This window comes from Lachnellula hyalina, assembly GCF_007821495.1.
Source record: "Lachnellula hyalina strain CBS 185.66 chromosome Unknown contig00110, whole genome shotgun sequence".
In the NCBI taxonomy this organism is placed as follows: Eukaryota; Fungi; Ascomycota; class Leotiomycetes; order Helotiales; family Lachnaceae; genus Lachnellula; species Lachnellula hyalina.
The window spans coordinates 91324-102677 of NW_022157224.1; the positions used below are offsets into that span (position 1 = coordinate 91324).

The 11354-nt window shown below is 47.9% G+C and overlaps 4 protein-coding genes across 4 annotated transcripts; 2 read left to right on the plus strand and 2 right to left on the minus strand.

Moving 5' to 3' along the window:
* Positions 1 to 654: 654 nt before the first annotated feature.
* Positions 655 to 1866, plus strand: RCL1 (RNA 3'-terminal phosphate cyclase-like protein; the record flags this gene model as incomplete). The annotated part of the gene is made up of 1 exon (XM_031150116.1): positions 655 to 1866. The coding sequence occupies one exon, from the start codon at positions 655 to 657 to the stop codon at positions 1864 to 1866; it is 1212 nt and encodes a 403-aa protein (XP_031003771.1).
* A 215-nt stretch (positions 1867 to 2081) lies between these two features.
* On the minus strand, positions 2082 to 3138 carry dsc4 (DSC E3 ubiquitin ligase complex subunit; the record flags this gene model as incomplete). The annotated part of the gene is made up of 2 exons (XM_031150117.1): positions 2082 to 2865; positions 2933 to 3138. 2 exons carry the CDS (start codon positions 3136 to 3138, stop codon positions 2082 to 2084), a joined length of 990 nt encoding a protein of 329 aa, XP_031003800.1.
* A 1026-nt stretch (positions 3139 to 4164) lies between these two features.
* On the minus strand, positions 4165 to 5846 carry LHYA1_G005168 (Uncharacterized protein; the record flags this gene model as incomplete). The annotated part of the gene is made up of 2 exons (XM_031150118.1): positions 4165 to 5580; positions 5682 to 5846. 2 exons carry the CDS (start codon positions 5844 to 5846, stop codon positions 4165 to 4167), a joined length of 1581 nt encoding a protein of 526 aa, XP_031003804.1.
* A 787-nt stretch (positions 5847 to 6633) lies between these two features.
* Positions 6634 to 7979, plus strand: PPE1 (Protein phosphatase methylesterase; the record flags this gene model as incomplete). Its single annotated transcript, XM_031150119.1, has 3 exons — positions 6634 to 6878; positions 6947 to 7761; positions 7813 to 7979. The coding sequence occupies 3 exons, from the start codon at positions 6634 to 6636 to the stop codon at positions 7977 to 7979; spliced, it is 1227 nt and encodes a 408-aa protein (XP_031003805.1).
* Between the last annotated feature and the right edge of the window lie 3375 nt (positions 7980 to 11354).

Consider the following 11354-nt stretch of genomic DNA (forward strand, 5'->3'; position numbering starts at 1 on the left):
GAGACTAATGGATGATAATCTTTCTAGTAACGATTGAGCACCATAGACCTTCAACGAGAGGATTGAATAACGACCCAACAAATCGCGTTTGCTTGGTATTGCTCCTTCTCCTAGCGTTTGTCTAGAGAACGCAAGCCTTAGGGGGTATATCCGTCACCGGTTCACGACTGCTTTGGCGATTTTATCTCGCATGTAACACTACACAATACCGGAACTTCCGCTCCTGGTAGGAAGCTGCTTAGTATGCCATAGCCCAATGTACAAATTTGATTTCCTAAAATTGCACTACCGGAGGGAGGTTGAGAAGTTGGGGTAGAAAGGGTCTGGCTTTCTCATGGACATTCGCTCTTAGTCTAGTTGGTATGGAATGGTAGTCCTCGACTTGCGCAGGCAATAAAATTCTCGAATTATGCACAAAGCCCCATATATGTTAGAAGGTGTGATGAATAGAAATATCTTCACTGGATAGATAATTGCATATGAGTTGGTATTGAGCTATGTTTGTCTAGCCAGGCAAAGGCGGTGGCCAAATCAAGTAATTCGTAGCGTGCCAAATCTGGCAGAATTGCGAAATTTATTTTGCGACAAAGTCCCCCTCCACTTCCTCTATTCGGAGTTTCCATTTATATTTCAACCACAACCCCAAGGACAACCATGATGACCCCAAACCCCGAATTCTTACGCTTCACGACGCATAAATCCCTCACCCAACGCCTTGTTTTCTCCACATTGACAGGACGGCCTATACACGTATCCCAAATACGCTCCTCGTCCCCTACAAACCCCGGACTCGCGCCCCACGAAATATCCTTCCTCCGACTCCTAGACAGCATAACAAATGGCTCGTCTCTACAGATATCATACACGGGAACAACCTTCACGTACGTTCCTGGTCTTATCACCGGGAGCGTGGTAAATAGCGGGGATGTGGTGAAATGCGCATTACCGGAGAGCTGTCGGCGGGGTGTCAGCTGGTTCTTAATCCCGCTGTGCATGCTGGCTCCATTCTCAAAGGCGCCGCTGAACGTCAGATTTGAGGGTGAGGGTGTCATCACGAGTGCGACGGAGACGGGGGATGTTTCTGTGGACAGCGTGAGGACGGCGATATTGCCGCTGTATGAGCAATTTGGGATCATGGGCGCGAAACTGGAGTTGAGGGTGCTGCAGAGGAGTTGTGCTGGCTCGGGGGGCAAAGGGGGAGGTGGGGTGGTGGAGTTGAGATTTGGTAGTCAAGTTAGACTGCCAAAGACGCTGCATATGAACCGGAATCCGGGGCGTGTGAGGAAGATTAGAGGTGTGGCATATTGTACGGGTGTGAGCGCGAGTGGTAATGCGAGGATGATTCATGCGGCGAGGGGAGTGCTGAATCCATTAGTTGGGGATGTACATGTGGCGGCGCAGTATGATCAGGCTCCTCTTATATCGAGTGGGGATAGAAATGATCCGGGGAAGAAGAAGAGAACAGGAGTAGGGTTTGGGTTGGCGTTGATTGCGGAGAGTAGTGCTGAGGGGGTCATATACTCGGCCGATGTGGCGGCGCCCAGTTCTGGGGGTGTGACACCTGAGGATATTGGAAAGCAGTGTGCATATCAGCTACTGGAGAATATCTCACAAGGAGGATGTGTTACCAGGGTTGGTGCTGGGACTGTGCTCACACTGATGGCCATGGGATCGGAGGACGTTGGAAGAGTGAGGTTAGGCAGAGATGTGCTTGGTACGGAGGATGTAATACTACTGGGAAGGGATCTGAAGAAGTTTGGAGCAAGTAGTTGGGGTATGAGGGATGCAGAAGATGATGAAACTGGAGACATCATAGTCAGCGTCAAAGGAATAGGCGTAGGAAACGTAGGGAGAAAAGTAGCGTAATAAAACCACTTCCAAGGTCTCTTTTGATATCCTCATCTTAGTGTTGCAATGAGTTCTTAGTATTTCGAACTATTTGGGTGCTCAATCCAAGAGAAACATGCTCCTAAACACATCCAACTTCGTAACCCTAAATCTTTGATCATTTAGAAGGTCTTTTGGGTATATTTCTCGCTTCAGGTCGTTATTAGTATCACATATAAAATACAAGACCATCCTCACGCCGTCAAAGATCGCTGAAGCTGCAAATTCGCAGCGTTCAATCTCCTGTTAGCTGCCACAGCCGCAAAGCCCGCCGAGAACCCAGCTGTCTGCAGCGCCGACCCTGTCGCATTTCCATAATCGTTCCACTGTGTCCTGATATTTTGCAAGATGTGGAAATCAGCTACAATAGCTGTGCCGGACCAAAACGTAGCCAATGCATCCTCTTCTCGCTCTTCTGGGGGAGGCGGCTCGGCCAGTAGGCGGGCACGTTCTTCCTCGAGATCTGTGGGTATCGCCGAAGATGGTCCATCTTCTCGAGGGGGCAAAGGTTGCAGCTCTATGTCCCCATTGTTCCTAACCGTGTCTCTCGTCATCCCTCGTTCCTCGGCATCGTGGTCCTGACTCGCAGACACGGTGGACCTTGGCTCATTCATAACTGGATTCGGTGAATGAAAAGCCTTTAGCACTGCCACAAGCCTCTCCCTCTCGATATGTACAGCCAGCATAAAGCATTGCAAGACGAGGACGAGTACATCTAGCAAAACTAAATGGATCTTCGATGTAGGCCCCTTTTGCCCTATTAAATCGATTATAATGCCCCCGTGTAAATACCCTTTCATAGCCTCCCCAGCTTCAGATCTTGCCGTAAATACATGGAGCAGAAAACAGATGATGTTGGGTCCGAAGATGGCGCCTATATAAGGTCGATGTTGCGGCATAGGTGGGATAAAGTTTGGTTTGGGCGAGAGGAACATCATTTGGTTCAAAGCTCGAATGAGAAGGCGGAAGAGTGAGCAGCTGGCCAATGTGTTAGCATGGCAAGTACCGTATTTGTACATGGTAGGGGTGGGGGTGAGAGACTTACTCCATGTAATATAGAATGCATAGCTCGACATAGATCAGCACATCGAGATTCTGCATCAGAGTATCGACGAACTCGAGCTTCTTTCTCGTCTGCTCCCGCGCGCTCTTCTGAGCCGGCGAGAGTTTGGCATCTTGCCCTGAAGGAGGAGCGGCTGCGTCTATGGGCGAAAGATTGTCCGTCGGGGGGAGGGGCTCATCATTGTTCATAGCGTGATGGGACTCATCGGGAGCTTCTTTTGGGGCAGATGTTGGTTGACCTCACATGATTCGGGTGGCAGAGCTAGGAAATGTTTCACTGCCAATGTTGGAGTGATGGTTTGGCTGAATATCCTTGGTATTGAGATTGAGATGGGGGGAATGCAATAGAACTGGATATTACAGTAGAAGGAAGCGACAGCGATTAGAATAGCTTCACGTGATGGGTACGGTATATACTAACCGCGTTATGCTTTTTTTTGATTACTCGTGCTTCAATTTCGAATTCAAAGCGCATTTTATTGTTCGGAATTTATACTGTATAAACTCCTATAATGTTTTACGGCCTTTTCCATAAAAGGCTCGCCAATTAAAAATACTTAATTCTTTGTTATACTTCCTTGTGCTATATATAAAACCGGCATCCATCATTATTAACTTTTAGTGTCCCACCTCGAGTTTCAACTCAGACTCTGGGAGTCCAGCATCAAAACAGTCTAAGTAGATATAAAATGGAATCCCCCCCAACGAGTCTTTTCCTCTAACCGCAAGATACCTAATCTCCTACACGTATCCCATATATCCGGGCGCGAAGGCCTCAAGCACTACCGTCTAAGCCTTGCCTTCAGCCCAGAATTCGCACGTATCTACCTCAATTCCGAGCTCAATACCGCGTACTTCACTTAGCCATCTCTAGGCGTTGCACCAGGGCGTCGGGCCGGTTCACGAACCTAGAGAGTATCGCGGTAGTATGTAACTCGTCCGACCCGTAGGTAGGGAAGCAAAAGAGTTGAGAGGATGCAGTGTATGGCAAATGTATGAAAACCATTATTTCGAGTTTTTTGAAAGACTAATCTCTACGGTACTAAGTTATTTTGTACTAAAGAACAAGCAGTGGAGTATCATGATGAAAATAACCTACCAGCACCAAGCTTAAATGCAGCGAAAGGACGTGACCAAAGAAAAGCGTGATCCCTTTATGTACCCCCTACCATCTCCCTCCAGCATCTCTTCGTTTTCCAAATCATCCGACACCGTTCAGCCTTTCACCAATTCCTTCAGTCTCTTCTCAATAATCTCTCTACCCTCAAATGTCGACCAAACCTCCGAAGGCGCTTTATTGACAACATCCCAGGCAACAAGTTTATTTGTCAAGTGTGTCAGATCCCTTTGTTTCTTCTCCCACTCGCTATCTTTTCGGACATTGATCCCAGAACTGATTATAGCCAAAGGAATATGCGGGAGTTGAATAGTCCTTGCGCTACTGACTTCGTTCTTCGTCAAAGAATCGGCTACTAAAGATTCTTGAAGCTTGGCTTTGATGAATTTTCCGTTTTGGTAAGCTGAGCGGCCATAAACACGGTCTTCTCTGGTGCGGCCTTTGAAAATAGCACCAGGCAATCGCTCCAAGCCGAGGGGAGAAATAATACCCCATGCCCAGAGTGTGAAACCCCGGCCAGGGGCACCGATACGGTGCAGGAGGTCTTCGTGTAGGGGATCTATGAGAAGAAGACCACTGATCTCACGGCCGTGACGGGCAGAGAAAACGCGGCTGTACACGGTACCAATACCAGCGCTTGCAAGAACGAATGGACCCTCCTCTCCGGCACGGGCCAAAGCCTCAGACAAGGCATCAGCTGCCATGCCGGCGGAGAATGGGGATGGTGCATTATCTGACCACCCAATTCCGGGACGATCCGAGTAGCAGTAACGGCTGATGCTCCCGTTGGCAACTGCACCCAGAGCGATTTGGTTCATTCCTCCAGCAAATGGTCCATCGCCGGCATCGAATAGAACGGTTGGAATTGTCTTGCCCTTTGAATCGGTTGAGCTCCCTTCACAGAAAACATGGATTTGGTACTTGTCGCCATCAACATAGTAACGCTCTCCTGGTGGAGCGAGAGAAGCATCGCGAGATCGAAGGATCAGGGTTGCAGACAAAAGAACTGCAACTACAGCTAGAATGATTAAAATGATAGTAGAGGTTAAAACAGAACACCATTCCCGGAGTGTGCGACGGGTTTCCTGGCGGCCAGTCAAGCGTTCTTCTTCCTCGTGCTTGCCCCAAGCGACAATCCTGTCAGTCAAGACGGTCCAGAAAGCGATGAGGGTGGCCCAGACGATACTGGTAATTCCAACCCAACCTTCTTCAGCACGAAGTTTTGGTACAGAGACAATGATAATCATGTCGACCAGTAGAATGAACGCGAGGATCAGACATGTGGCTTGTGCTGCTTTGGATGGTGTGGAGAAGAATAGGAGGACGATGAGCAGGACGCCGAGGGTTAGAGTTGTGTATGAGAAGTCGAAGAAGCCCGAGCCGCGGCTGTGCATTCCAGGCGGGCTCACAAAGATAGAGACCAGTAGAAGTGTCCACCATAGGAAAGTTGCAACGGTGAAGATGACAGTGAAGTATCTTAAGGCTCGGACGGTCCAGAGATTATATGGTGATACCTTGTACGTATTAGCTCAAAAGGATTTCTAGTTGCTGAGACTGGGAATGATTGTGTGGTGCAGCAATGGCGCAGCGGAGAGAGAGAGAAAGGAAAGCTTACAGCAGGATCATCTGGACTCAGATATCCATCGTGATTCTGAGGTGGAAGCAGATGGGTTCGCTCGTTTGCTTCAGAGCTGCGGGGGGCTTCTGGGCTATGGTCACTGGATTCGCCATTCTGAGGGGTCTCTTCATCGTCACCCTTCTTTCCCCAGAGGGAGACCATCGTGATGGATGGTTGAGTGAGTGAGTAGGTGAGGATTAGTTGTAGTGATTGTGACTCCTGCCTCTTTTGACAGAAAGGGAGGGAGAGGTGGAGGGAGAGGTGGAGGAGAGACAGAATGATTAAGAGGGGAAAGAGAAAACAGGGTTCAAAGGAAACATCAGCATCATCAAGCCACGACGGCAGGGAGCACGACTAAGGTGCTGAGAAGGTAGCAAGCAGTACTTTACTTATTCGTAAGGTACGGCGATAACGACTTAGTCGTAATGTGGCTCAAGATGGAGACAATGAGTTGATGCGCCTGTTCTGGTTTGGCCACTTCTAGGAGTATAAAACATTCCACCACTTCCGACTTTAACGTTGACATCATCATGCATGCATGATATATGTCCAAATATGTGCAACATTAAGTGATGCACAGCACAGACTCGAATAAATCGTGGTTTGCACGTGATGTGACACTATCAAGCTGAACAGCAAACAGGTACGAACAGTCAATTGCACAATGCGCGTCATATAATAGTCTCCACTTATTTAATATATAATATATCCCCTTTTCCACTCCACTCTACTCCACTTCCCCTTTCTTATCTAATCTGATCATAAGCGAGATCTTTGTTGATCCATTCCTATTCCTATTCCTGCATCATCAACATCAGCATATTGTAGCATATTCTGATTCACACCTCTCTCTCTACTAAACAAACTTCTCTTCTCAACTCCTTCTACAGATCAATCCTTCGCATTATTATTGTTGAACCTACCGCCCGCTAGCCATGAAACACACATCATGAGTGGTCTCCAACGACAGTTCGCAAAGGCCAAGTTGGCAAGCTACCCCGCCACTATGCCTTCAGCCCCGCCGACCTTCAACGAAGCAGACGAAGAGGAAGAAGCAGACTCTTTCAATCCAGAGATCTCGGATATACCACAAGGTGACGACGACTCTTCGTCCGCATCCTCGGCATCCTCCGCTTCTTCAACTGGCACCATTATACCATCTTCGAATCAAAAGCTATTTGCTCGACCACGCGGGTCTGTCAGCTCCGCATCGACTCTTTTCTACCAGCTAACCCGTATATGTCTATTAGCCCTCCAAACAGAAGAACCCTCGAGCAAATACCTTGGACAACATATTTCGAGCGCGAGCTTTTCCTCGAATCGAAAACCGAGGCCTCAACGGTCATCCACCACGCCTACCTTACTTCACCCGTTGGTAAAGCGCCACTATTCGTAACACATCATGGTGCGGGCTCATCTGGTCTCTCATTCGCAACGTTGACTGCTGAGATTCGAAAACGACTGCCGTCCGCCGGTATTCTCTCTCTCGATGCTCGAGGACATGGGTCCACCACTGTCTCCCCCGAGGGCGAGGCATCGGACCTCAGTCTAGCGACATTGAGTGCGGATCTGTTGACTGTTATAGAAAAGACCAGCATACAAATGGGTTGGGAGGGTCTCCCATCGCTAGTCCTAGTTGGTCATTCTCTCGGCGGCGCAGTTGTGACAGATGTTGCAAAAGGTGGAAAGCTAGGCAACGCCGTCCTCGGATATGCAGTACTTGATGTGGTAGAAGGGTCCGCCATTGATGCACTGCAAAGCATGCACACATACCTATCAACAAGACCGTCGGGATTCCCATCTTTAGAGTCAGGGATTGAGTGGCACATCCGGTCGAGGACAATACGAAACTCGGTCTCTGCTAGAACGAGTGTTCCTGCGCTTTTAAGTTATGACGAGAACGCAAAAAGCTCCCGTCCCTGGGTATGGCGAACAGATCTTGGGTCAACTCAACCTTTCTGGGAGGGATGGTTCATAGGGCTTAGCAAAAAGTTCCTCGAAGCCAGGGGTGGAAAGCTTCTCCTTCTTGCCGGGACGGATAGGTTGGATAAAGAGCTCACGATAGGCCAGATGCAAGGTAAAATGAGTCCTAGATCTTCCTTTCATACACGGTGCTGACTCGACGTAGGCAAATATGCGTTGCAGGTCTTCCCCGAGGCAGGCCATTTCATACATGAAGACCTTCCGGAGAAAACAGCCATGGTCATCGTGGATTTTTACAAGCGGAACGATAGGAGTGCACTGGTGTTGCCTCCAAAGGTATCAGACATGCTTCGAGCCGGAAAGAAGGTGTGAGACTGCTGTTCCGAATATACGGTGATGATACAGATGAAGATAGGGATGAATAGTTCTCAGGGGGTCAGTGATCCTGAAGAGACCCCGCTGGTAGGTATTTTTGACGTTTACAATACGCAAGATTTCCCTAACTTGGTGTATATTTAGGTTCTGAAACACGTGTAGCCTCGTCCCTTGCTTGGACTGAGATATCCAGTAAGAACCAACAGGCGTGAACGAGATCTTGAAGAGTCTACTCAAATCTTTAGCCCAATATAACTAAGGGCATGGGGTACAAAACTGCTCCTTTGGTGATGAGCAAATTGACAGTCGGATTTTTATGTTAGAATAGAGCCGTCTGTGAAGAACGCCACAAGATGTGGACGATTTGAATCCTTCGCTACTTGCATCATAATTTTGGTGCTTCGCCTTGTTAAAGATTGCATATGTTCATATAATCTCGGGGGCTCTTCTGCAATCTGAGGCTTTCCATCTTTAGTATCATCCAGGCGATGGGTTGCTCGTTGCATCCTGCCAGATATGTCCGTATTTAAATGAAGGTCATGGTTATTTAGAGCGTACCAAGTTACTAGGAAGAACATATAACTTGAGTTATCGTCGCTTGTTGCAGGGTATGGGAAGGAGTTTGAAGAGGCAGAAATAGGTTTAAAGGGAGATGTCCCTCTAAACTGCAGGCTTTGTAAGGGATATCAGATCTGAATTATATCAAGACTTTGGTTTTCTGATTACTTCTAGCGATAGTAATTTCTGACAGGAATGTGAGCGAATAGTTATAGGCATCTTCCTGGAGCTGCTGCCGAATCGCTCGGGATTTGTAATTACTTCACCCTTCACCACCCCAGAGGCAGAAATGGAGCTTAGCTCCAGTATTGCTATCAAAAATGATGCTTGAGTTGTATTATATTGAGAGTTCGCGATTCATATCAAAGCTTCTACTTTGCTAGCACTTTGCTTGTATACGGGTGGTCATATAGAGGACTAAGTAACTTGAAGCTTGTTTACTAATACCACAATACTTCTGTAGTTCCTTTTCATTCCCTCTAGTAGTTCAAGAGGGTCGTATGGGTCTCGGCTAATTCCAATTTGGGGTGAAGCCTCTCATATTGAATCGTGGGTTGTAAGTCGCTTCTATATATGAACTTTCCAAAGTCTTCATAATAACCGAAACACTCCAAATAAATTATGTGATCAACATTGAACTCTAACACTCCACCAGTAAGTGTCTATCCTTAGGCATGACCGAATACAGTTGTTGCAACTGCTGAACTTATTTAAGGTTATATCTTCGAAGCTGACTGATTCACATTCGATCCGTCGGCAATCCCAATCTCTTGAAGATGTCAGGTGAACTCACATCTTCTCTCGATTCGTACCATAAATGTCTGACTGATTATAGGACTTCCACATGCAGTCATGTCTTACTCGCGTATCCATAGGGACGACCTCGAGGCCAAAATAAAGGAAATTGGCCTGGTAGCATGTTGCAGACTGAAAGAGCATCACGGCGTAATACTATTCTGCCATCGTAACGGCCTGGAATCACCTCTCTGTTATGGCTGTGCTAGTATCCCCTGTGGCACTTACCATCGCACATCATCCTTAAGGTTGAAAAGATAGATATGCGGCCGTATTGCTGGAGCACCCGGCGCAGAAAAGGTCCTTGAAGGACTCAGCAAGTGTCTTGAAAAGGATGCTGCCATCTCTGTCAGGTGCCTTCTCGATGCAAGAGGTGTTCCGCCGTCTAAAGATGTTTTGTATAGCCACAAGAACCTTCTCGAGAATGTGCAAAACTATCCAAGTATTCTTGCTCGGGCTCTGAAGATGGTGGAGGTTGGAGCAAAATCCACCGAGCGGTCCCAGCCTTCTAGCAAAGGACTTCTAGCCAGAAAGAGACCTGTGGGGATGAGTGGCTTTCATAGATTTGGAAAACTTCCTCTCGAGCTTCGATATATGATTTGGAAATTCACAGCTTCTAGCCGCGCAGTGGAACTCTACCACTGCAAGCAACGCATAAAGTCCACTTGCCCAACCCCAGTGGCACTTCGAATCAACCGGGAGTCAAGAGAGTTTGCTCTAGACCAGTACAGCGGCAAGTGGAGAACCACTCTCGCGGGTGAACAGGAGAGAAACTTCAATGCCATTGAAAACGTATATTTCTCCTACGAGACTGACATCCTCTACTTCGGCAACCGCTCATTTGCATTCGAGGACCAGATGTTCATCATCAAACATATCATTGACCACTGCCCCAGGGCTCTTCGAAAGCTAAAACGCATCGGGGTGTACATGAACAACAACTTTTCTGCTGGCGAGCGTAAGCGATTCCTCACGCATATGATCCACTTCTCTGCCCTCGAAGAAGTCATGCTTGTCCTGGAGGATAACGTGATATGCTTCGGCCAGCATGAGACTGAATTGGTGGAATATCCGGTCGGCGTAGAACAGAAGTTGGCGCAAAGGAAGGACGAGACTATGACGAAGCAATTCAGGGCGTCGGATGTCAATGCGGGTGCTCGAGTAGCGGATCTACCGGTCTTCAACAGTAGACTTGTTCGATCATACCGTATGGGCTAATTATTAATTCGCCCTCTCGTCTTCAATTGTCAGTACTTTTCAAATCTTAGTGTTAAGCTGTTCTTTGTTAAAGGAAATAAGACTGGTTGGTTGTCAAGTGGAAACCGTGGAGCAGGTAAAGAAAGATAGGAAGGTCGGATGAAAGGAGTGAAAGGTCGCGAGTGTACGATCGAGTGGGAGATTCTATTAGTAACAGGTTTAGGTTTGTTGGATGAGGATGAGGATGTTTATCAAAGTTTTAGGCCAATACTGAACACAAAACCCTATAATTGGAGAAACCATTATCCTAGTTGTTAAGAGGGCCATGAGGAATGACTCCGTATGGAAGACTTGGAGCCTTGTCTTGCCCGAACAAGATGACCAGATCCGAGTAAGTACACTTACATATCCTCAAGTCAAAACGATACTTTCGAAATGCTACAGGAGACCACGACGCAGAATGGACCCAAAGTTCAAAATATCATTAAATCAGCATATTCATATAAAAGTTGTCCCATAATCATCATACCTCTCGTCAACAAGAACAACCACCTCCCCCGACTCCGTCACCTCCCCATCCAGCACCCTCTCGTCCCCCTTTGCCTTCACCTCAGCCGGCGCCAGCCACCAATCTGGACTACGATCTCGCTGCTCCTCTCGCGCCCGCGTCCCATAAACAACCACCTGTTCATGAAACCTCACTCGCTTCCTTCTCCTCCCCCACCTCTCCTCCTGCCATGCTTTAGAATTCCACCCATCTCACACGCCCCATACCCTCTCCCCCCCCCCCCCCCCCCCCCATTCTCTAGCAACCATCTGTCT